General features: G+C 42.4%; 1 protein-coding gene across 1 annotated transcript in view; it reads left to right on the top strand.

Moving 5' to 3' along the window:
• Positions 1–15,338, top strand: part of LOC104996010 (quinone oxidoreductase-like protein 2) — a 37,986-nt gene extending 22,648 nt beyond the window's left edge. The window contains exon 10 of the mRNA XM_010850122.1: positions 13,596–15,338. Coding sequence (XP_010848424.1) covers positions 13,596–13,664 — 69 coding nt within the window. The 3' untranslated portion in view covers positions 13,665–15,338. The remainder of the gene's footprint in view (positions 1–13,595) is intronic.
• The last annotated feature ends 5,688 nt before the right edge of the window (positions 15,339–21,026 follow it).

The raw sequence follows: 21,026 nt of genomic DNA, 5'->3' as shown, positions 1-21,026 counted from the left end.
CTTTGCGACCCCATACTGTCTATGGAATTCTCCAGGCCAGAATACTGGAGTGGGTAGCCTTTCCCTTCTCAAGGGGATTTTCCTAACCCAGGGATCAAACCCACGTCTCCCACATTGTAGGCGGATTCTTTACCAGCTGAACCACAAGGGAAGCCCAAGAATCCTGGAGTGTGTAGGCTATCCCTTCTCCAGCGGATCTTCCCAAACCAGGAATCAAATGGGGTCTCCTGTGTTGAACGCAGATTCTTTACCCACTGAGCTATCAGGGAAGCCCTGGGACCTCAGTACTGCATATTTTATTTCTTGTGTTCATGCTTTTCTTTTTGGAAAAGGTTCTGTGGCTTAAAAACTTGAAAATCATCAGTTTAGAGAATTTCTGTGTCCCTTTCCCCTTTTATTATGTGACTCGTAAACTGAGGTTTGCTTTACCTGAGGCTCATATATACCTGCTGATAGAGGATAAGAACAATTAGGCAGTAGCCAAGTGGAAACATGTGCTAGTTTGAGCTGTTTCTTCTCTGCTTTGACGTGTTCTAGGTACTGCTCAGGCATGAAAGAAAGCTAGAGGTGATTATTGTTTTAATTACCCACACTGAAGTTCTCTCTTCTCTTAAACATAGATTACCTAATTATTAACAGTTCTCAGCTTCCATTTGCCTACTCTGCAATGAGGACTCTGCATGTAGGATTTTTCTAGTTCTTCCCACTCTGCTGACTTTTCTGTGATTAACTGTTGTCCGAGGCCATGTTCCCTAACACATTTCAAGCATCTCATTCACACTCTGTCCATTTACTATTTCTTCCCTTTCTTCTTCTTTCAGTATGCAAGCTATTTAGAATACTAGTAATAATGGCAGCTCACAGACAGTAGGTGTTTATTATGGGTCAAGAGCTGTGCTAAGCACTTTACAGGCATTTTCTAATCAATCTTCACAACAAACCTTTGAAATATGAACAATCGTTTATCACATGCTACAGATGAAGAAATCAGAACTTGTAAATGGTAAGAAACCTGTCCAATGACATGTAGTAATGACAGACCTGGAATCTAGTTCAGGTATGTCTCTGAGTCTTGAATCAGAGCTCCTTAAGGCAAGGTCAGACTCTGTCCTTAAATCAGAAAATTTCTTCTTAGAAACCGTATCCTAGAGTATGAAGTTTATCCATCTGTCATGCAGGCATCTATGTGAACAAACTTACTGTTAAAGTGACCAGGAGTTGTGAATTTTTAAAATGAAGATTAAATGAAATTATAATTAATTTCAATAAACTTTAAAGCTTTTGTAATAATATTTTTTTCATGTAAATCAGTCAACATATTGGACACATTTGTCAGAACCTGCTTGGGCTTGGAAAAGGACCGTTGTACTTGTATTTCTATAATACCAGAGATATTGGTGCTTCCCATCTTATATTTTCTCCTGAATATGTAGACTATTGGTTTGACCTTGATAGTTGATATTAATATTGTTCCTGACCAGAGTTCTTGTACTCCTTAATCAATAGAAGTTGATAAGAGGCCAGAGGAAGAAATCAGGCAAGGCTTTGCAGAGACAGCAAAAAAAGGAGTAGTTTCCCTTGCTCACTCCCTGAAGTGGGGCAAACTGGGCCCTCAAATGGGCTGAGGGTAGGGTCGGGCTGGAGAGGGCCTTAGGTGGTGTGCCCACCCCCTTGGTGGTGCCGTTTGCAGAGATCATGCCGCAGCCCCCGGCTTTTGCCCCCAACACCTCAGAAGTAGGTTTTTCGTCTTTTTGTATCATGTTGTTCATAATTTGCCCCAACTGCACGTGTGTGCAGTTATTTTACTTTTTAAAAGAATATTTGCCCGCTCTGTGTCTTAGTTGTGTCACACAGGATCTTCAGTCTGTTGCAGCATGCAGGTTCTTTCGTTACGGCATGTGAACTCTTATTGTGGTGTGCAAATTCTTAGTTGAAGCACGCAGGATCTTTAAGTTGCAGTATGTGAGATCTAGTTCCTCGACCAGGAATTGAGCCTGAACCCCCTGCACTGGGAGCATGGAGTCTTAACCACTAGAGCACCAGGGAAGTGCCCATGCAGTTATTTTTAGTCCCTTCCAGTTTCTTCGTGTTCTGTTGCTTGAGGGGACATTTGTCCAGGTTGTAAGCACCACAGCAAAGGGTCCCAGCTTCTAGTCTGTTTCAACATGGTCTCATATTTTGTATCATAGCCTTTTTAGTAGGCACGAGGTATGAACATCTGTAACCTTCTGTGCTTCTCCTTTACCTACTTGTAATTACTGGTTCCATGTTTGTCATTCCCATAGTCCATAAACTCCATGGAGGCAGGGACCATGTGCTGCTGCACCTCTGTGTCTCCGGATTCTGCCAGGTACACAGTATCGGGTACAAGTATGAATGATTGAGAGTATGGGGCTCTAGGGTCAGACTGCCAGAACTCACACCCTGGCACTGCAACTTAACTGGCTGTGTGATTTACATCTTTGTGATTTAGTTCCCTCATCTGTTGGGAGGGCAGTAACATACCCAACTGTTGCAGGAAGAGGGGCCCCTTCCAGGCCCCAAAAGTGGGCTCTTGCCTAACACTCAGAAATTAATTGTCTGAGGAGATACAGGTGCTGACAAAACAAGAGACTTTATTGGGAAAGGGTGCTTAGATGGAGAGCAGGAGGATAAGGGAACCCAGAAGAACTGCTCTGCCTCATGGCTTGCAGTCTTGGGTTTTTTGGCGATGGGCTTAGTTTCCCGGTTATCTGTGGCCAATCATTCTGACTCAGGTCTTTCCTGGTGATGCACACATTGCTCAGCCAAGATGGATGTCAGGGAAGAGGATTCTGGGAGGTCGTAGGACACCTCCTTTTGACCTTTCCCGAATTCTTCTGGTGGGTGGTGGCTTGTTAGTTCCGTGTTCCTTACCAGGACTTTCTGTTGTAAAATAACTCACACAAATGGTTACTACATCTGGCACTGCCTGGCCAGGGTGGGTGGTTGCAGGCAGTGTTTCCCCTGACACAGTCTCCTAGGGTTGACGATTAAAGAAGATAATACACATAAAAGCACATAGCAAACATGTTTAAAGGAAAACGTGTAGTCATTGTAAAATAACTGAGTTGAGCGTTTTCAGTCCCTAAACTGTAACACTTTGCATCGACTCTTTGTGCATAAGTCGCTTCAGTCATGTCAGACTCTTTGCGACCCTGTGGACTGTAGGCCTCCAGCCCCTCTGGTCCATGGGATTCTCCAGGCAAGAACACTGCCATGCTCTTCTCCAGGGGACCTTCCCAACCCAGGGATCCAACCAGCGTCTCTTATTTGTCTCCTGCATTGGCAGGCAGGTTCTTTACCACTAGCGCCACCTGGGAAGCCCGTTGACACTTTAGAGGACAGGATTAGCGACACAGTCTTCAGATTTTGAATTTTTACTAGAATTTGTTGTTTTCTGAACTGTTATGTCTGTACCATGATGGGTGGATCATGAATTAGCACTGTGATCTGCTCAGAGGGTGGCATTATTTGGATGTGCTGGATTTCTTTTCTGTAGGGAGCCGCCCACACACATCTCGACCTGACACAATACTTCACGGATCTGAACTTGTTTTGTGAAGGTTGGGTGAGATCACTCCATGAACAGATTTAATGGCTGGAAATTGTTTGAGGTTTCCTCAGTGTATCTGTGGAATATTCTAAAGAATTAAATTACTCTGTTTTGATAGGATATGTATTATTTTAGTCCATTGCTCTAGACCCAGTTTATGGGCCCCTCACATCAGCCAGCCCCCTGCCCTAGGCCTTGGCCACTTATCACACTTCTCTTGTCCCCACAATGATGCAGCCCAGGGCCCATCCCTAGGGTCCGTCTCCTGACGCTGTTGACTGTCTCATACTTTCCCTAAGTATAGGGCTGATCTTAGGCAAGGTCGCTGCTTTGTTCATCAGGGAGCTGCTGAAGCTCTAGCTTCTCCAGAAACCAGATGCGGGGCTCTGGGTAACACCGTCCAGAAGTGTGTGGGGACTCCCCCACAACTGGACAAGCTGCGACAAGTGAGAGACCGGAGATAAATCGCTTGCCTTTCCTCTTTTCCTGATGGCTGTTTCTATGTGCCTTGGGTCCTGTACTGCCTCTCCGGAGAGGACCCATGTGGACAACAGCCAGCTGCATCTGCCCCTGAAGCTCTGAGCAGTTCAGGACTGGTAACACTCAGCTTGTGCTTCCTCTTCCTCCTTCCTTGATCCACCCGTTTCCCTCATCCTGCCTCGCCAGCACTGCAGTGCAGCACTAGAACATATGTTTTGATCAGGCTGGATTTTCTAGGGAACCCAGGCTGACACTTGATATTGAAAATTTATTTATTTTTGTGTTTAATAATATATGGCTTGACTTTTTTTTAAAAGTCAGGTTTATTGAGGTATAGTTGCATATTCAAAATCCAAAATTGCATATTCAAAATTCTCCAAGTCAGGCTTCAACAGTATGTGAACCATGAACTTCCAGATGTTCAAGCTGGTTTTGGAAAAGGCAGAGGAACCAGAGATCAAATTGCCAACATCTGTTGGATCATTGAAAAAGCAAGAGAGTTCCATGAAAACATCTACTTCTGCTTTATTGACTATGCCAAAGCCTTTGACTATGTAGATCACAACAAACTGTGGAAAATTCTGAAAGAGATAGGAATACCAGACCACCTTAACTGCTGCCTGAGAAATCTGTATGCAGGTCAAGAAGCAACAGTTAGAACCATACTTGGAACAATGGACTGATTCCAAACTGGGAAAGAAGCATGTCAAGGCTGTATATTGTCACCTTGCTTATTTAATTTACATGCAGAGTATATCATGCGAAATGACGGGCTGGATGAAGCACAAGGTGGAATCAAGGTTGCCGGGAGAAATATCAGTAACCTCAGATATGCAGATGATATCGCCCTCATGGCAGAAAGCGAAGAAGAACTAAAGAGTCTCTTGATGAAAGTGAAAGAGGAGAGTGAAAAAGCTAGCTTAAAACTCAACATTCAAAAAATTAAGATCATGGCATCTGGTCCCATCACTTCATGGCAAATAGATGGGGAAACAATGGAAACAATCAGAGATTTTACTTTTTTGGGCTCCAAAATCACTGCAGATGGTGACTGCAGCCATGAAATTAAAAGATGCTTACTCCTTGGAAGAAAAGCTATGACCAACCTAGACAGCATATTAAAAAGCAGAGACATTACTTTGCCAACAAAGGTCCATCTCATCAAAGCTATGGTTTTTTCCAGTAGTCATGTATAGATGTGAGAGTTGGACTCTAAAGAAAGCTGAGCGCTGAAGAATTGATGCTTCTGAACTGTCGTGCTGAGAGTTGCCTGGACTGCAAGGAGATCCAACCAGTCCATCTTAAAGGAAATCAGTCCTGAATATTCATTGGAAGGACTGATGCTGAAGCTCCAATACTTTGGTCACCTGATGCAAAGAACTGACTCATTGGAAAAGACCCTGATGCTGGGAAAGATTGAAGGTGGAAGGAGAAGGGGACGACAGAGGATGAGATGGTTGGATGGCATCACCGACTCAATGGACATGAGTTTGAGCAAGCTCTGGGAGTTGGTGATGGACAGAGAAGCCTGGCATGCGGGGGTCTCAAAGAGTCGGACATGACTCAGCGACCGAACTGAACTGCATGTAGTAGTGAAAGTCGCTCAGTCACGTCCGACTGTTTTTGATCCCATGGACTGTACAGTCCGTGGAATTCTCCAGGCCAGAGTACTGGAGTGGGGATCCTCCTTCTGCAGGGGATCTTTCCAATCCAGGGATCGAAGCCAGGTCTCCCTCATTGTAGGTGGGTTCTTTTACCAGCTGAGCCACCGGGGAAGCATATAGTAAAACTTTGTCTAGCTTTGACAAACATACAGTCATGTAAGCACCGCCCTGCAGTCAAAATGCAGATCATGTCTGTCACTCCATAAAGTTCCTTTGAACTGAACTGACTCATTTGAAAAGACCTGGATGCTGGGAAAGATTGAAGGTGGAGAAGAAGGGGACGACAGAGGATGAGATGGTTGGATGGCATCACCGACTTGATGGACAGAGTTTGAGTAAACTCTGGGAGTTGGGGATGGACAGGGAGGCCTGGAATGCTGCAGTCCATGGGGTCGCAAAGAGTCAGACACAACTGAACTGAACTGAACATTTTTATTTACTTTATGACTGAGATTTCTAGGTCATGTGGTAAGTGTTATGCTTAACCTTTTTTTTTTTTTTTTAATTTACACATTTAATTGGCTTTATTTATTGAGCAGCAGATCCCCCGACTGCCCCTCCCAGTCTACAGTGGTGGCTAGATAACATCATTGGATAGCAATACCAATTTAAGACTCTCTGATAGAGAACAGAACATCCCCCCATTTGGGGAAGGGGTGAGGAGGAATGGATTGGGAGTTTGAGATAAATAGATGCAAACTGTTATATGTAAAATGGATAAACAACAAAGTTCTGATATATATGTGTGTGTATATATATATATATATATGTATATAGTACAGGTAGCTACATTCAATATTCTGTAATAAACCATAATGGAAAAGACTATGAAAAAATATATATCTTTAACTGAATGGGGGCTCCCCAGGTGGTGCTAGTGTTAATAGAACCCGGCTGCCAATGCAGGAGACATAAGTGACACAGGTTTGACCCTGGGTCGGGAAGATCCCCTGGAGAAGGAAATGGCAACTCACTCCGGTATTCTTGCCTGGAGAATCCCATGGACAGAGGAGACTTGTGAGCTATATAGTCCACAGGGTTGCAAAGAATCAGACGTGACTGAAGCGACTTAGCACGCATTCATAACTGAGTCACTTTGCTGTACATCAGAAACTAACATGTTGTAAATCAACTATATCTCAAGTAAAAAAAAAGAACGTCAGTTTAAAAGCAATCTATGCAGAATTCTAAATATAACGTGCTTATGCTCCTCAAGGAAGGGCAAGCTAGACAAATCAGTATTTTGCTCTCTATACCTCAGCTGCTGAGAAGCAATTCTGTTACAGGCTCTACAGCCCATGATTTTGAAGGCAAGGTTGCTACTATTGCATTTCTTTCAAAGCCCATAGTACATAGATTTTCTTTCTTTTCGTATATTCTGGATTAGAAACTGGTGCTTCAATATACGGCCTTCCCAGGTGGCTCAGTGGTAGAGAATCCGCCTGCAATGCAGGAGACTTGGGTTCAACTCCTGGATTGGGAAGATCCCCTAGAGAAGGAAATGGCAACGACTGTCTGTGTGGACATTTCAGTATGAGCATTGTACTGGTCTGATATGATATGTTTACCTTTTAATAACTATCAAACTGTTTATCCAAGTGGTTGTAATATTTTGCATGTCCCCCAACAATGTAGGAACGTTGCTTTGCCCCTGCCAGAACTTAGTGTTGTCAGCTGTTGTCTTTAAATCCATCCGTTCAGTGGGTGCGTAGTGTGGTATTTGATTCTCGGTTTAATTTGCATTTCTCTAATGAATAGTGATCCTGAATATCTTTTCATATGCTCCTTTGCCAGCTGTATCTTTTCTGGTGAAATGCACTGACTGACTTGTAAAAGAAGATTCAGGTTCGCTTCTATCAGAGCAGTGGTCTGATAAATATAATTCAACTATGACAGTGTATCATTGACTAAACATTTCTACCTTTTAAAAACAATCCCACTCAGTCCCCGATATACTTATTCATTCATGAGTTTGTTTTATTCATCAAATGTTTGCTGGGTACATTCTGTAAGACTTAAGGAATTTTTTTTTTTTAGTTGGGACAGTCTCAGGACAGTGCTGTGTTGGGAGGAAGAGCGCTTTCTAATGGGAAACATGAATCAGCATAATATATTTAGGGAACTGTAGGTTACGCTGACTGGGGTTCCCAGGTGGTGCTAGTGGTAAAGAACTCGCCTGCCAATGCAGGAGACTTAAGAGACCTGGGTTCTATCCCTGAGTCAGGAAGATCCCCTGAAGGAAGGCATGGCTGCCCACTCCAGTATTCCTCCCTGGAGAATCCCATGGACAGAGAAGCCTGGCAGGCTACAGTCCATAAGGTCACACAGAGTTGGACACAACTGAAGTGACTTAGCACAAACACACACACACAGGTTACTCTGATTACTCCTGTCTAATGAGCTAATTAAAAATTCCAACAGCAGAACCTAAAACAGGTTCTCACCCTGCCCCTACATTCCAGGTTGCTTATCTCCAGAGACAAATGTAATTGACTTCAGCCACGGCAGGGCAGAGAACCAGGGTGCTGGATACAGTCTGTGTATCTATCTAGGCATCAGTATGGAGCAGCCTCTCTCTCTGTGACACAGCCTGTAGGATACAGAAGAGGTTGGGGGGGGGGCAGGGATGTCCCCAGCTATCTGAATTATCTATCAAAAGACTCTGGTCTAAAGCCATGTGCTTCACTTCCTAGTCTCTGACTGAGAGTCTTATCACTCATTAAATATCTAGTTTCAACACCACCAGTTGTCTATTTTCCTAGCCCAGATAGAAATCGAAAGATAGAAAGGGACAGAGCTGGGTTATTTTTAGAAGCAGCTGTCACAACAGAGGTAGCATCTGGACATAGAGTTAACAGAGCATCTAAAAAACAAAAGGCAGAATAATGGATATTCAGAATTACGAGATTCCCAAGTCATGGAACAAAAAGGTTCTATTTTCTTCCATCCCCCATATTATCTTCTAAAGAAGTTAGATAAATGTGCTACATTTTTATGAAGATTTATATGCAGACAGATTGAAAGTAAGTTTTAACATTTGAAGGGACAGCTCTCTTTTTATGTTAACATTCATTTGCAGAGGATTCCTCATGTGTCTAGGATGCCAGCTGAAGAGAAATACCACTCTCTTCAGTTATGTTTGTTTCCCCAAGTATTTTCTGTTGTTGGCCTGTGACAGATCTCCGGGAACAAGCGACTTCTAACTGACAGGGAGAGTGATGCAGCTGTGAGTCACCTGGAGACGTATCTTTGAGTTATTGACAGGGTGAAGATGAATGTTTCAGACATCTGTCTGAGACATCTCCCACCTCCTCTGAGTACATCTAAATCTGCATAGATTGGGAAGGTCTCTGTAAGGCACAAAGCCCTGAAAGACACATGTTCCTGAGAAACCAGGCATTTCATGCTGCGGGGAGATTGCCACGATTGATTTGCTTCTGTGCTTATTTTTATTTAGTTATTTTTCTTATGCTTTTGGGGGAGGATTTCAAGGGGAAAGGCTTGGTTAATCAAAATCCTCTTTCAAAGCACATTTTCATTGTTGGACCACACAAGGCCCCTCTTTGGCTTTTATGTCTGTATATTTATGGCTGTCTCTATTTACTTACTCCCTTATCTTCCTTTCCTCCCCTCAGAGTCAGTCTTTATAATGTATTTGATGCTTATCTTTGGATTTAAATTTCTCTGTAAAACACACAGAATCATTTTGTGTGCTAATCTATTTTCAAGTGATGTAAATGTGCGGTAGATCTTATTCTGTTTTTTATTTTTTCATGCAGTGCCATCTTTTAAAAAAAATATTGATTTATTTGGCTGCTCCAGGTCTTAGTTGTGGCCCTTGGGATCTTTGATCTCTAGTTTCCTGACCAGAAATCAAATCTGGGCCCCCTGCATTGGGAAGTGTAGTCTTAGCCACTGGACCACCAGGGAAGTCCCAGTGCTGTCTTTTAAAGATCGCCTCACATTGCTGTTCCTATGTCCAGTTCATTACCCTTCATTGCTGCATAGTAGTCTCTGCATCTACCATGGTTTACAGATCCCTTCCCTAAAGATAAAATTGATGTGATTGCCTGCCCCTGTGATTGGTGCTATAATGAACAGTCTCATGGGTGACTGTTAGGACTTGTGCAAGTGTTGCTAGGGGAGTATTCTCCCAGGAATAAAGTAGTTGGGTCATAGGGTGTATGCCTATTTTATCTGACTGCCAACTGTTCTCCAGAATGACTTGCCCTGTCTATGCCTCTACCAGCAATGCATGAGAATGTTTTTATTTATTTACCACCCGTCGGTATATAGCATGGTGGCTCAGCTGGTAAAGAATCCACCCGCAATGCGGGAGACCTTGATTTCGATCCCTGGGTTGGGAAGATCCGCTGGAGAAGGGAATGGCTACCCACTCCAGTATTATGGCCTGGAGAATTCCATGGACTGTATAGTCCACGGGGTTGCGACTAGTCGAACATGACTGAGCAACTTTGACTTTCACTTTCTTTCCAGCTTTCTGATGGCTTATTCAAATTTATAAGCATAAAGTGGTATTTTACCATTTTAATTTGCATTTCCCTGGTTTCTAATTATTTTTAGCATCTCTTTGTATATTTGCAAGCCTTTCAGGTCTTCAATTCTTTGAACTGTAATTTAGCCCTTTGGAAGTTTTCTATGGGAGATTGCTCTTTCTTACTAATTTGCAAAAGTTCCTGTATAACCTATGGTTCTCAAACTTTAATGTGCACAGGAATCATGTTAAGATACACATTATAATTCAATAAGAGTGGGGTGGGGCTTAAGGCTGTGCATTTCTAATAAGCTCCCAGATGATGCAGAAGCCTGTGGTCCTGAACCACAATGTGATTAACAAGGTTCTACGTGTTAGTTTGGGGGCTTCCCAGGTGGCTCAGTGGTTAAGAATCCACCTACCAAGCAGGAGATGTGGGTTCAATTCCTGGGTCAGGAAGATCCCCTGGAGAAGGAAGTAGCAACCCGCTCCAGTTTTCTTGCCTGGGAATTCCCATGGACAGAGGAGCCTGGCGGGCTACAGTCCCTAGAGTTGCAAAAGAATTGACTAAAACGACAATGTTGAGGCTTTGAGAAAGTCTGTCCTTCCAGAGTTGTCAAGTGTGTGTCACCTTTGTTTGCATTTAATATAAGCAAACACATCAATGTTTTGCCTTGTGATTAGTGCTATTTGGAGCTATTTCATAAGTCCTTTGTCATCCCTGGTTCACAGTGATTTTCTTCTCTATTTTTCTTTTTTAACTTTGTACTTTCATTTCACATTTAAGGATTTAAATCCATCTGAAATTACCTTTGATTTAGATATAAATTAGGTAATCAATTTTAATTTTTCTCCTTATAATGAGCTTGCTTTATCAGACTCAGTAGTTCATTGTTTCTCTATTGATTTGTGATACTGCCTTTGTCTTATTTTAAGTTCCCAGGTACACATGTGTGTGTCTGCACTCTGCTTTCCATTCTGTTTCCTGGTTCACATGTTTATTCCTGTAATAGTATTTCACTGTTTTATATTTATAGCTTTGAAGTATGTTTCAGTATCTGGAAGAGTAACTCTTCCACCTGTTCTTCTTTTTCAAATATGACTTAGATATTTGTGAATCTTTATCCTTTTAGAAAAATTTTGAAATAAATTTCTTAAGTTCCTCAAAATTCTAGCTGAACTTTTGAATGGAACTGTGTTGACTTTACAGATTAATTTGGGGGAGAAGTGATAGTTTTACAGTTTTAAGTTCTGTAATTTGTAAACAGGGACATTTTGCTAGTTATTCAGATCATTCCTGTTTTTAAATAGAATTTAAAGTTTTTCTCCTTAAAGTCTTCTGGATTGCCTGAGTTATGTTAATTACAAGTACTTTTTGTTTTTGTTGCTCTTGAGAACAATATTTTCTGTTGTGTTTTCTAGTTGATTATTTTTGATATAGAGAAATATTAATAATTTTTGTAAGTTCATCTTATATCTTGTTAAGTTTCCTCCATGACTTTTCATGACTTGATAGCTCATTTCTTCTTATCACTGAATAATATTACGTGGTATGGATATACTACAGCTTGTTTGCCCATTCCCCTTCAGAGGGATATCTTGGTTGCTCTCAAGTTTTGGCAAATATAAACAAAGCTGCTATAAACACTCTTGTGTAGGTTTTTGTGTAGATACAAGTTTTCAACTCATTTGGGTAAATACTTAGGAACACAATTACTGGATCATATGGTAAGAATATGTTTAGTTTTATAAGAAACTGCTGAACTATCTTCCAAAGTAGCTATATCATTTTGCAACTACGATTCCCACCAATGATGAATGAAAGTTGCCATTGCTCCACATTGTTATCAGCATTTGATGCTTAGTTTTGAATTTTAGACGTTCCAACAGGTGTGTAGTAGGATCTCACTGTTGTTTTAATTCTCTAATGACATATGATGAATGTCTTTCGTAGGCTTACTTACTGTCTGTATGTCTTCTTTAGTAAAATGTCTGCCTAGACCTTTTGCACATTCTTAAATGGGGTTGTTTGTTTTCTTATTGTTGAGGTTTAAGAATTCTTTGTGGATTTTAGATAAAAGTTCTTTATCAGATATACATTTTGCAAATACTTTTATCCCAGGCTGTGTTTTATATTTTTATTCTTTGAAGTGTCTTTTGCAGACAGCAGTTTTTAGTTTTAATGATGTCCAACTTACCAATTTTTAAAAACTTAATTCATTTTATTTATTTATTGGGTCTTTGTTGCTGTTTGAGGACTTTCTCTGGTTGTAGAGGGCTGAGGAGCTACTCTCTCGTCGCAGTGCAGGGACTTCTCATGTGGTGGCTCCTCTTGTTTTGGAGTATGGGCTGTAGTAGCTCTAGTTGGAGCTGACGGGCTCTAGAGCTTGGGCTCAGTAGTTGTGGCACACAGGCTTAGTTGCTGCACGGTGTGTGGAATCTTCCCAGACCAGGGATTGAACCTGTAATCTCCTGCATGGGCAGGCAGATTCTAATCCACTGTACCATCAGGGCAGTCCTACCAATTTTTATTTTCCTAGATTATGCTTTGATGTTATATTAAAAAACTCATTGCCAAGCATAAGGTGCCTTAGATTTTTTTTCTTGTTTTCTTCTGGAAGTTTTATAGTTTTGCTTTTTACATTTATGTGTAAGATTCACTGTGAGTTAATTTGGTGAAAGACATAAGGACAGTGTCTTGATTAATTTTTTTTTGCATTGGATGTTCATTTGTTCTAGCACCTTTTTTTTTTTTTTTAAGAGTATTCTTTCTCCATTGAATTGCTTTTGCTCCTTTGTCAAAGATCAGCTGACTGTATTTGTGTGGTTTTGTATTTTTTGGTTCTGTAATAGTTCCATTGACCTGTTTGTTTATTCTTACACCACTGTCACAATCTTGATTACTGTGGCTAATTTTTAATTTATGTTTTATATCTTTGTATTTCTAAAAAAGGATTTCAGAGAGATTGTAATTTCAGTTGCACTGGAAACAAGGTAATTAAAAAGAAAAAGAAAAAAATTGTAAAAAAATTACATTATTGATCCTTCTGGCAGTGGCTCCATTCTTTTCAAAAGCTAGAATATTCAGAAATATTACAGTAGAGTATGGGCAGGCCTGAAGAGTTTTAACCTGATGTTATTTATCTGATAATATAAAAATTATAGTTTAGACAGAAAAATTCTGAGGTTAGATTATCCTCATTGTTTTCCTTTGAGTTTGTGGTGATCAGTTACTTAGTTAATATTGCATTAGATAGTTACCTACATTTTGTTGGAGACATGATAATACTTTAGCTATTTTAAGAATTGATCCAGTAACAAATCTTTGTTGAAATATGCATAGTTGCAAGTCTGACCACATATTTTTGGATTTTCTTTTTAGGTCAATGATGCCTTCCTTCATGTCACACAGCGTAAATCCACAGGCAAGGTGCTTCTCTCCCTTAAATAAATTTTCACTTCAGCAAACTCAGCATGTCTAAACCCAAACTCATCATCTTTCCAAAGAAACCTGATTTCCCATCCATGTTTTTTTCCCCATATTACCACCTTCCTTATTAATCCAGTTTCAAGATCTTTTAGAGTCATCTTTTATTCTGTTTTCTTATTCCTAGATAGTGTGATCATGTACTTTATTGTCTAGACTTGGACACAGTTGAGAGTGAAAGGATGCTGTTAGTAATTACACCAGGAGAACAGGTGTCCCAAGATGTATGATCACCTATTCATAATGCATCCATGGCCAAGTTCTGTCATCTCCACCTCTAAGAAGTCTTACACACCACATCCTGTTTTCCATTCTGACTAATCATGTCATATCTGCTAATTCCAGTGACCTCCTAACTCCTACCTTTAATCTACCCCCTCCCTCTCCATTCTTGTTAGATGTTATTGCCTTGGTGACCTTCCCAAAGTGCAGCTACAATTGTGTGTTGTCTCAGAACCCTACAATGGCTCACCATTGTCTCCGTGGTGGTGTTCGGACTCCTTGAACGAGCATTTCACCACGACCAGGATTTTGCCCCTCTCTGCTTTCCGGCCCATATTGGACAGCAGCGTTGGTCTCTCAGTGTACACTGAGATTGCTTGTCTCCTCCACCTTCCTCTTCTCAAGCCAGTTCCTCTTCTCCCTTATCTTTGTTAAACATAAGCCTTCCTGGCCTCTGAGACCTACCTCTGCCACGAGCTTGTCCCCTCAGGTGCGTGGCCATGTCTTCTCTGCTTTCCTATAGCACCTCCCTCAGGCTGTGTCACATTCTGCCTTGTACCAGCAGGAGTGGCATGTCTAAAGGAATGAACACAGGATTCTGAATTCAAGAGGTGGGTTTGAATCTCAGTCTCAGCACGTTGGAGGTGGTTAGTTAAGGTCTTCAAGCTTTCATTTTCTCCTGAAAAGTGGATGTTACAGTCTCCACCTCACGAAGTTATTCTGAGCAATACATGCAGTGATTGGGCAAAGCACCGGCACACAGTAGGTGATTAGCACTTGCTAGTTACTTGAGTTCTGTCTTTCTTCCCTTCCCAAGATAGCGTAAGTTCCTAGAGAGCAGGTACCACGTCTGAGTCACCTTTGTACCACACACACCTAGCACAGTGAGTTACCCTTGAACTGAATTGAATTTGAATGATCTGAAAGTCTTAAGTTGTGGGATTAAATTAAGAACATGTTACCTTGGGAACAGCCCAGATGTTCACCAACAGACCAATGTATATACATACAGTGGAGTACTATTCAACCTTGAGAAAGAAGGAAATTCTGACACATTCAGAACATGGATGAACCCTGAGAACATTGTGCAAATTGAAGTAAGCCAGTCCCAAGAGGCCAAATACTGTTTAATTCCACTTATGTGAAGTACCTAGAAATGTCAGATTCCTAGAAACAGAAAGTAAAATTGTGCTTGCCAGGGCCTGGGGTGGAGGGGAGGAAATGGGGAGTTATTGTTTAATGGGTCTAAAGTTCCAGTTTGGGAAGATGAGAAAGTTTTGGAGATGAACAGTGGCTGCAAAACAATGTAAACATAGTTAATGCTACTGACCTGTTCCCTTAAAAATGGCTAAAAGGGCCAATTTCATATTGCATATATTTTACCAAAATAAAAAATAAAAGAATATATTACCCTCACATCTGAGTGACTTTATTCAGAGAAGAGAGCAGAGAGTAAGGAGAGTGACTGGCTTAGGTTGAAGGATGCTCCTGTCTCTGCCTGAGTCCTGGTCTGTGGGGAGAGGTCCTTTCTTTTTTGGTTATAAACATTGTTCTCCAGTCCTCCTTATTGCCACTCAAAAGGAGGGAAGTAAGATGGGGGCAAAAACACACACCCGATACCACTGGAATGGAAGTACTTCTACTTGTTTTTGATGAGCTCCAGTTCCAATAAGCGTGGTAAGAAGCTTTGTTTTCTTTTTCTAACCATTTGTCAGAAGTTAAAGAAAACAGAAAACCATATAAGATGCTGTTGAAGTACGCTTACAAGCAGGTATGATAAGATCATTAAACCAAGCAGTGAATTGACAACTAGATGAAACAGACAAATTGCTTGAAAGATGTAAAATAAGAAATTCAACACAAGAAACAGAAAATTGGAAAGAGGCTTTGTTTTCTGATAAATATCCAGGCCATTCAAAAACACCCATCTTCACAGGGTTTCCTCACCAAAAAGCTTTTGGAAAAACTGAATTATGAAATAGAAAGTGAACATTTAGGGAGAGAATTTAAAACCGAGAGATTAGTAGAAGGAAGGGGGAGGGGGATGAGATCAGGGACCCACCATGTGTCTGTTGTGGGCCCACGTGGAGCTGCCATGAGAGCCAGAGCTCAAACTTCTTCCATGCCTGGCTGCCCATTTCAGTCTCTGGGGGCTGCATGCTCTGTGGTTCCATTGAATGACAAGGCTCTCTTCGCCTGCATTCTCCCCACACTTACTTCTTAACATGAGCTAATTTTGTATTTAAATGAAAGTTAGTTTTCAAAAATATCAAGACACCTATTTTAGAATTTTCTGATACCCTTTGGGATAATTGAAAGACATGCTGGATAGACCCCAGGAGAGAAGGAAGACAAATTAAGATTGAGAAGACTGTACAACCTCTCCCCCTCCCCCAGGCAGCTCCCTTTCCCACTGTTCAGAGCTGATCAGTAGATGTCACTAGTAATAAAGATCGATTGTCCCCAGCTCACTAATGTCAAAATGACTTAGATTGAAAGAGGCAGTCATTAAGGAGAGTGAGTTTCTTCAGGTTTAACAAATATTGGTTAGAACCTCTAATGACCTGTTCTCTGCTTGCCTGTGTTCCTGCTTCATTGGAATGATTTGATTTGAAAGCATTTGACTCACATTTTAGTCATCGTTTGGTTGTTCCACCATCTGAGCCATTAGTTAGTCTGAAAAAAGAATCAGTGCAGCTCCAAGTGACAGCATTTATTCTATATTCACAGACTTTTCCCAGTTCCCCATTGTAGGCTGGCTGCTGAAGAAACCACTCCCACGCAGCTCCCTCTTCTTTTTCTCTAACTGTGGGTCTACCCACCTGCACACACTTCTTTCGACAACAGAAGTGGGATTTTGTGCTGCTAGCTGTGGGGTAATCCTGTCTGCATATCACCCGTGTATTTGTCCCTGCTCTTTCCTCTGCAGTCTGCCTGGCTATAGAAAGCTATCTTTTCTGTTGGAACTATGGTTGTTGTTGTTCAGTTGCTAAGTCGTGTCTGACTCCTTGTAACCACAGGGACTGCAGTACACCAGTTTCCCTGACCTTCACTCTCTCCTGGAGTTTGCTCAAACTCATGTCTATTGAGTCAGTGATGCCATCCAACCATCTCATGCTCTGTCACCCCCTTCTCCTGCCCTCAATCCTTCACAGCATCAGGATCTTTTCCTATGAGTTGGCTCTTAGCATCAGGTGGCCAAAGTATTAGAGCTTCAGCTTCAGCATCAGTCCTTCCAATGAATATTCAGAATTCCTTTAGGAATTCTTTGGACTGTAAAGATGGCTGAGCACTGAAGAACTGATGCTGGAACTATGGTAAAGACAACAAAAGATTTGCTCTTTGGCAAGTAAAGGAAAATAATAGTATTTAGACAAAATCACTTTTATTTAAAACCCAAACTAAGTAAACTAAGAAAAATTCACATTATTATTTCTTTCTCTTATTTGCCTTCCAAGATTGTATAACTGGATCAAGAGCAGTGATTTTTCAAAATGTTTACTGTTTATACAGGTCATGCAAGGGAAGGAAATGGTTGTATATGATGTACATCCTCATTATGCACTTGTTCAGTTGCTATGTCATGGTCAACTCTTTGGGACCTCATGGACTGTAGCATGCTAGGCTCCTCTGCCCTTCACTATCTCCTGGAATTTACTCACATTCATGTCCACTGAGTCAGTGATGCTATTTAACCATTTCATCCTCTGCTGCCCCATTGTCCTTTCCCCTTCAATCTTTCCCACTATCAAGGTCTTTTCCAGTGAGTTGGCTCTTCGAATGAGGTGGCCAAACTATTGGAGCTTCAGCAACAGTCCTTCTAATGGATGTTCAGGGATGATTTCCTTTAGGATTGACTGGTAGCAGTTATTGAAAAGAATGAGACAGGGATTTCCCTGATGATCTTGTGGCTAAGATGCTCCAAGTGCAGGGGGCTTGGGTTGAATCTCTGGTCAGGGAACTGGATCCCACATGCTGCAACTAAAGATTCCATGTGCCAAGCTGAAGGTCAACTTGATAAGTTGAAGTTGGTGAGTGCTGAAACTAAGACCTGGTGCAGCCAAATAAATCAATAATGAGAAAAATCAGGGAAGACAAGAATATGTTAGGACCCCGTGGTGAAAGAAAGCATGGTGAGTGAAAGGGGTTGAACAAAAGCTAGTGGTACTGGAGCCTAAGAAATGAAGGCGAGTGTTGTGGGATGAGGCTTCAGGGGGGACCAGGTTAGGCAGTGCTGGTGGGTCAGTTCTGGGTGTTTTGCCTTTACACTACAGCCAGTGGGATTCCATTGAAGGGTTCTAAGCAAGGGTTGGGAAGGGATGGAATGCCCAGAATGGAATAGTCTATAATGGGCAGAAAGGATTGGAGAGGAGGAGATCAATTAGGAGTCTGTGAAAGTCCCAATGAGATGGGATGGTAACCTTGGATTACGTTGGTGATGATGGGGAGGGAGAGAAAGGAAAGGATGAGAGCTGTGCAGGAGGAAGAGAGAAATGTTGAGATGACTCCTAGTTTCCTGAGAGGTTTTTTGAGAGGAGGGACATCAAATGAGAATTGGGGAGAGCAAGATGGTGGAGGAGTAGGTGGACGTGGAGTACATCTCTCTCCATGGATACATCAGGAATATACCTTCAGACACAGAAGTACATGCAGAACACCAGCTGAGAACAGACAGCAGTACCTGACCAGCAGAAGAGAATATATAGAACCACGCAAAACTCGGTAGGACTAAAGAACTAGGGGGAAAAACAGGAGTGTTAGTAGGACCGGACCTGCCCTTAGTGGGTAGGGGAGCTGAAGCAGGCGTCCGATCCCCACATCAGGGCAATTGTCTGAGTCAGAGGAGAAATATTTAAGGCTGAGAGTGAAACAACTGATCTGTGGCAGCCTAAATGGAATGAGAATCAGACAGTCACTGCTGCAGCCATGCATACCCTGGACAGGTATGCAGGTTCCTTGGAAGGCGCAGCGGCTGGGAGCTGGAGTTTAGGGATTGTGGAGCAATCCCAGGTCGAGGGCTGCTGTTGACTGCAGAGAGATGGATCGAGAGGATGAGAGGGAGGAGACTGTGGTGGGAAATGCCTGTGGAGGAAAGCCAGGCAGCCATGGAAGCAAGGCGATACTACTGAGTCATATGTAGGGGGTGGAGCTATCACCATAGCCTCTCTCTCCCCACACGCTAGCTTCAGGCAGCTGAACAACAGGGAGGCTGGCCCATCAAAGGCCTGACGCACTGAACTACAGAGTAGGGTGCCAGCCAGGGGGTGCCCTCTAGGTGCCTGATGTGCTGAACAACAGAGAAGGACTCCAGGCAAGGGAGCCCTCTAAGTGCCTGAACGGGTGGAGCTACAGAGAAAGACTGACCAAAGAGGTCTTCTGATTGCCAGCTGCAAGAGGCTCAAAAAGAGACTCTGACAGGGCCATAACTCCTGCGGCAGAGGGAGTCCGTGTCCCTTCACACTTGGAACTGCCAGGGTCCCCGCAAGCCAAGCAGCTGCATCACCTTCATGCTCAACTCTCACTGGGGCAGAACTGCCACAGGCAAAAATAGTGGTGTCTATGCGCGCCAGGTCGCTTCTGTCATGTCCGGACTTTTTGCGACCCTATAGACAAGCACGGCCGAAAGGAGCTACCCCACGTCCGAGGTCAGGGACGGCGGCCGCGAGGAGCTACCCGACATCCAAGGAGCGGTGGCTGCGCGGGTGCAGGAGGGCCTAGAGAAGCTATTCCACGTTCAAGGTCAGAAGGGGCAGCGGTGAGGAGATACCCCTCGTCCAAGGTAAGGAGCAGTGGCTGCACTTTGCTTGAGCAGCCATGAAGAGATACCCCACTTCCAAGGTAAGAAAAACCCAAGTAAGACGGTAGGTGTTGCAAGCGGGCATCAGAGGGCAGACACACTGAAACCATAATCACAGAAAATGGACCACAGACTCTTGTCTAACTCGGTGAAACTAAGCCATGCCCTGTGGGGCCACCCAAGACAGGTGGGTCATGGTGGAGAGGTCTGGCAGAATGTGGCCCACTGGAGAAGGGAATGGCAAACCACTTCAGTATTCTTGCCTTGAGAACCCCATGAACAGTATGAAAAGGCAAAATGATAGGATACTGAAAGAGGAAGTCCCCAGGTCAGTAGGTGCCCAATATGCTACTGGAGATCAGTGGAGAAATAACTCCAGAAAGAATGAAGGGATGGAGCCAAAGCAAAAACAATACCCAGTTGTGGATGTGACTGGTGATAGAAGCAAGGTCTGATGCTATAAAGAGCAATATTGCATAGGAACCTGGAATGTTAGGTCCATGAATCAGGGCAAATTGTAAGTGGTCAAACAGGAGATGGCAAGAGTGAACATCGACATTCTAGGAATCAGCGAACTAAAATGGACTGGAATGGGTGAATTTAACTCGGATGACCATTATATCTACTACTGTGGGCAGGAATCCCTCAGAAGAAATGGAGTAGCCATCATGGTCAACAAAAGAGACCGAAATGCAATACTTGGATGCAATCTCAAAAACGACAGAATGATCTCGGTTCGTTTCCAAGGCAAAGCATTCAATATCACAGTAATCCAAGTCTATGCCCCAACCAGTAATGCTGAAGAAGCTGAAGTTGAATGGTTCTATGAAGACCTACAAGACCTTTTAGAACTAACACTCAAAAAAGATGTCCTTTTCATTATAGGGGACTGGAATGCAAAAATAAGAAGTCAAGAAACATCTGGAGTAACAGGCACATTTGGCCTTGGAATATGGAATGAAGCAGGGCAAAGGCTAATAGAGTTTTGCCAAGAGAATGCACTGGTCATAGCAAACAGCCTCTTCTAACAACACAAGAGAAGATTCTACACATGGACATCACCAGATAGTCAACAATGAAATCAGATTGATTATATTCTTTGCAGCCAAATATGGAGAAGCTCTATACAGTCAACAAAAACAAGACCAGGAGCTGACTGTGGCTCAGAGCATGAACTCCTTATTGCCAAATTCAGACTGAAATTGAAGAAAGTAAGGAAAACCACTAGACCATTCAGGTATGACCTAAATCAAATCCCTTATGATTATACAGTGGAAGTGAGAAATAGATTTAAGGGACTAGATCTG

Source organism: Bison bison, unplaced genomic scaffold (assembly GCF_000754665.1).
Source record: "Bison bison bison isolate TAMUID 2011002044 unplaced genomic scaffold, Bison_UMD1.0 scf7180017864289, whole genome shotgun sequence".
Taxonomy (NCBI): Eukaryota; Metazoa; Chordata; class Mammalia; order Artiodactyla; family Bovidae; genus Bison; species Bison bison.
Note: the sequence above shows the minus strand (reverse complement) of the source record. Positions and strands in the feature narration are given on the sequence as shown.